Raw genomic sequence first — 5,056 nt, forward strand, 5'->3', positions numbered from 1 at the left:
CCCAGCTCTGCGGGTAACGTGTCATTAGTGGCCGTCGCGCAGGACGGCCCCGCAGAAAGGCGAGTTTTCGCTGGGAGCTCCGGCTTTGACCCTTTGTACTTGGAAGATTTACAGTCCCGATTGCAGCAGCGGATTAACGTGGCACGGTGTGGTTTTGGTGGAAGGAGAGGGTTATTATGTTAAGTGTTGTTTCTCTTGTACCCTGCAGTGAGACTTCTTTCTCCCGCGCGCACAAACATGCGCTCCAGCCAGTTATTCTAGCAAAGCCAGGCTTTAAAGGCTGGTAAATGTTTAATAACGCAGGCTGCTTTGGTACATACCGGCCTCCGCTCTGGTTTCTTTCGCTGCTGGTGGGGGTTTCTCTACAATCCTCCCACCCTTCTTTTTGGCCTTCAAAATACCTGTTCAAAACCAGAAAGCTGCTTAACCTATGCTTGAACCCCCGGGCTGCGTCCTTGTAAGAAGTTGTCTTTTTTTTTTTTTCCTCCTGTGCTGTCCGGCAATGCCCGAACCTCTAAGATCAAACCCGTAAGATGCACCCAACCGGCTGCAGCCGCTCCAACTTGGTCTTCTCGAGCGACCAGCTGAGCGGAACAGAGTCAAGTCAGAGACGTCTCCAGCATCCTCTCAGCAATCCCTCTCCGGCAGTTTGCTGTCCGGAGAGCTGGATTTGCGCCCCTCCTCCCGACGTTCGGAGCAGCCCCTTGCACAGGCAAACGGGCGTTGATTTTGACCCAAGGCATTTACTGATTTATTTTCTCCCGTTCCCCTCCAGGAGAAGCATGAAGAGGAAAGCGATGTTCACCTGCCCGTTCAATAGCGACTGCAAAATCACCAAGGACAACCGGCGGCACTGCCAGGCGTGTCGGCTGAAGCGCTGCGTGGACATCGGCATGATGAAAGAGTGTGAGTATGAGGACACGCATCCCGCTGGGAACGGCCCGGCTTCGTGCTGCCGTGTCCTCGTCCTTCTCAATTAACGTGCGGCGCAGAAGGCAGGCACGCGAGCGTAAACACCCGAGAGCCCTACAAGGATTCGAAGAGGATGCAAAGGGCAGGGGCCGCGGTGGGTAATGATTGAGAGGAGCTGGTTTAATGATTGAGGCCGTTCCTGTGGCGGTTAGCCATCTGGGGACTTGCTTTTATCGGAGCCAGGTCACCTTAGCTGGCTCTTGGGGGGGGGTGGGGATCAGTTTAGTGAGAGCGTCCGGGGGGGCTGTTTATTAACTCCCGGTCACGTTGACTGAACTTACTCCCGTCCCGCCCAGCGCAAAGTCGTCGTCCTCTCCAGTGCGTTTTTGCGTGCCCCTCGCCGCAGCCGAACAGGGAGAGTTGAACGAGCTTCCCCGCAGCGACGGTCGTTTCCGTTAGCGTGGAACTGGCTTGCGTTTTGCTCTGCGACACCCCTTGGGCTTCTCTTTTTTTTGGGGGGGGGGACCTTATTCTTGCGACGTGGGTCTGTCCATCCAGCCACACGCGCAGCAGAGACTTAAGTAAATAGCAGAGGGGAGTAAAGTAGTTTTTAACTCGATCCAAGCACGCCAGCGTTGGCCCAATATTTATTTTCTTCAACGATATTTATAGATAAGCAGCTCTTTAAAAATAAAATCTGCTTGACGCGCTTCCTCCTACGTGCACACGCTGTCCGCGTCCTAAGCCTTCAGGAGAAGGCTGCTGCTCGTGTGGCGTCCAAACCGAAATAGCAGCCTCCCGCTGGGAGGCGTTGCAAACAGGATGTCACGTCGACTGACTGACGGACCCGACGACTTGGAAAATGGAAGTGGCGCCCGTTTCCTGACGCGGTGAGCAGCGAGCAAGCGGCGTCCGACGCCGCCGGCCGCCCCCAAAGCACGGCGCGGAGGCGGCGTCCGACGCCGCCGGCTGCCACCAAAGCACCTGGGTCCTCCAGGAAACCAGAACTTGTAGGTGTTTGCAGGAAAAAAGCGGCCTAAATTTCCAATAGTCCCAAAGATCGAGCAGATCCCCGATGAAGAGAAGATCCCTGGGCCTTTTTTTTTTTAAAAAACCAGCAGCTGCGTCCCATAAAGAGGGAGAAAAAGGGCCATATAATATACCGTACGTACCCACGTTTTGGGTGAGTACGAGGACGTGCGAGCCCGTGGTAGCCGGTCGGCGCCGTCCATTTGGCGCAGCCGTTGCTAACGAGGGAAACGTGTTGATTTGCACCGGTTAATTACCCAGGAAAGGCCGGAAAATTCAGCGGCAGAGACGCACGGGGTGTTTGCACCCCGGCTGGGGCCGGGTCCTGGGGATGCGTGTGCTCTCCGCAGGAGTTCACTCGTAAGGGACCCCGTTAGCGAACCGTCACTGGATTAACAAAACCGAACCTAAGGAGACTAAAAATAGCCTCCCCGCGGACTTTGCTGCTGGTTAAATGAAGGAGAACGAGGTGTGCTGCGGTTATTTTTAGGTCGAATCTTGATCTTGAAGCTCTTGAGGAGGGGGGGGAGTTGGGTCTTCCCCGGGCTGTCGTTGAAGGCGGTGAGGATTGTCGCAGGCGAGGCTGGGTCAGTCTGACCCCGCTGCCGATGGGATCCGAGTCCGAAGCAGAAATGAGGGAGTGAGATGGGGATAAAGAGGAGGAGGAGGAGGAGGGCAGACCCCGGCAGACCTCGTGCCTGTGTTAATCTGGGGTTTGGCGCAGGCAGACCCTTCTCCGTCCCTGGAGCACGGGGTGGTTGGATGGCCTGGATGACTTTAGACACCATCTCCAGCCCAAACCACGCAGGGCTGAGACCTGCGGCAGCGCCGAGGGTCCCTTTCCCCGACGCGCGATCCCAGTTTGGGTGCAGCCAAACCTGTGGACCAGACGCTGCGGCGATGGGCTGGAGGAGCCAGCGCTTTGTCGGGGAGGCGCGGCAAGGAAGGGATCGCGTGCCTTCAAACTCATACACAGCAAAAAGCCCTGAGCTACCGGCGCTCCCCGGGGAGTTGGGGACAGCGTCGGGGCGGCCACCGTCCCCTGAGGAGGGGCCAGGGAGGGGAGGAGGTGGAAGCTGGAGGGCAGCCGAGGTTACGGCCGTAAGGCTGGAGCAGGATTTTTTAGCCCCGCCGCAACGCCTGGGTTCATCCCAAGCTGTCCGCAGCCGACGTTAGCAAATATTTGTGGTTTTCTTCCTGTCTTATCCGCGCGGGGTAAAGCGCAGGGCAAGCTTGCGGGGCTGCGCCGGCGGGTGATCGGCGGAGGAGAAAATCCACCTCGCAGCCCGAGCCGGGGCATTTGGGAAGGCTCCTTTCGCCGCTCTCGGGAGCGGTTTCCCTTCGGATGGCTCCGAGGAGGGCAGGTCTCCAGCCTAGGGACGCCTCGGCTGCCCTCTCCGCTTGCCACTGGTTTTTTCCTAGGATGATGCTTGGCGTGAATGCCCTTTTAAAGCGGGGCGAAGGGTCCGTCGCTGGACTATCCTGCCTGCTTTGGCACTGGTTTGGGTGGAAAAATCCTTCTGCCCTGCAAAATGGCCTTTCGCCAACTGCCCGGAGCTCAGGAAGGGACGCTCGTCCCTCGGGGCCGTGATGGCCAAAGCACGGGGCATCAGATGGACCCGGGGCTCCGCAGCCACCCCGTAACCTTTGGGTGATTCACCTCTCTCAGTGTCTCTGCCCCTTCTCCCCCTTCTCCCCCAACCTTTAACAGCTCTCCGGTGTTTGCAGCGTACGCGCGCGGGGACGGGGGACGGCTCCTCTCTCCTGCACGGTCTACAAGTCGTTGCCGCAAAGCAGGAAGATAAATTACGCGTCACCCAACTGAGCAGCTGGAGGGACCCACGGGCTCCGAGGGGCTGCAGGAGTCTCGTGGCATTGCATTTATTCTCTCCCCGCCACCTTATTTGCTGCTGGGGCATATTTTTTTTTGTGTGTGCTCGTCGTGGTGCCAGTCAGCTGGGAATCAGTGAATTTCCTTGGGAGGGTCCCCAGCCGTGTCCTGGGGCAGTTTGTCCCTCTGCAGCCGTGTCCTCGGACGTCGCTGAAGGCGGTTGCAGCTAATTCCCCTCCCCGGTGCCGCAGCAAGGTCTGTAGCTTGCCTGGGGTCAGCAGCCCATGGATCTCCTCTCCCCTCTTCCAAGGAAAAGGCTTGCCGGGATCTTGTTGTAGTCACGAGCAGCTGATGCTCAGCATCCTCACCACGAGGCTCGATTTATGATCTTAGTGCTGAAAATCCCCCAAAGGGGAGGAGGGAAAAAAAAAACACAACAACAAACCACCAAACCATCATCTCGGAGCCAGGGAGAGGAGCAGAAATTGGAAGGAGATTGTGCGGAGAGAGGGGAATTTCCCGAATCGCTCAGGAGAGGAGCGGAGCAGGCAGCGGCGAGGGCGGCGGTAGCCGACAGGGTTACGGTTGTTTAGGGTGGGCCTGCGGGACGAGGGTGAGCAAGGAGGGAGGTGGCGTTTCCAGCTCTCCTCCGCTTCCCCGAATGGGCGGTGATAGTCAAAGCGAAGAAAAAAAAGGAAAAAAAAAAAAAGTCCCCGCTGCTCCAAACGTGGAATGTGTTATTCCCCGGCCCGGGAGCCTCTTGCACGGTGACGTTGTGCAATGCTGGCCTCCGGGACTCGCGCTGACCCGGAGACCGGCCGAGAGGCGAAACGGGAGCACGAGAGGGGAGGGAAGAGTCGTGGCCGTCCGGGAAAACGTCACTTGGGCGGCAGCTGGAGTTCGCAGGCTGGCCGGGAAGCGTCTCCGCTCCCCGCAGGCTCGAAGCACGCGCTATAAACATCCAGCGTCCTCAGTAGTTAGAGCAGGCTTGGAAGCCGGCAGGGGCTGAGCATCTGGAAAGCCCTCTCCGAAACCTGTGCAAGCATCGCTTCCGTTGGCCGTGTCTCGGCTGCGTCGGAGGGACGCGACCTCCTTGGCAGGGGGAGAGCGGTAGCCGGGGGCCCCGCAGCTGCTGTCGCTGCTCCGATTTTGCTCCGGCGCAGGTCTGGGACCTGTGATTTAAATCGCTGCCGCTTGCCCGTTGCTGCGAGCTTTCCTCCTCTCTGGTTTCCATGCGCACCCACGTGCTGCAGGAGACGCGCGCCGTCCAGCCGGCCCGTTGCG

The 5,056-nt window shown here is 58.6% G+C and overlaps 1 protein-coding gene across 1 annotated transcript in view; it reads left to right on the plus strand.

The window, feature by feature from the left end:
• Positions 1-5,056, plus strand: part of VDR (vitamin D (1,25- dihydroxyvitamin D3) receptor) — a 41,113-nt gene that overhangs the window by 27,113 nt on the left and 8,944 nt on the right. Inside the window, 1 exon segment of the mRNA XM_009275739.2 lies at positions 776-906. Coding sequence (XP_009274014.2) covers positions 776-906 — 131 coding nt within the window.

This window comes from Aptenodytes forsteri, unplaced genomic scaffold (assembly GCF_000699145.1).
Source record: "Aptenodytes forsteri isolate BGI_AS27 unplaced genomic scaffold, ASM69914v1 Scaffold657, whole genome shotgun sequence".
Taxonomy (NCBI): domain Eukaryota; kingdom Metazoa; phylum Chordata; class Aves; order Sphenisciformes; family Spheniscidae; genus Aptenodytes; species Aptenodytes forsteri.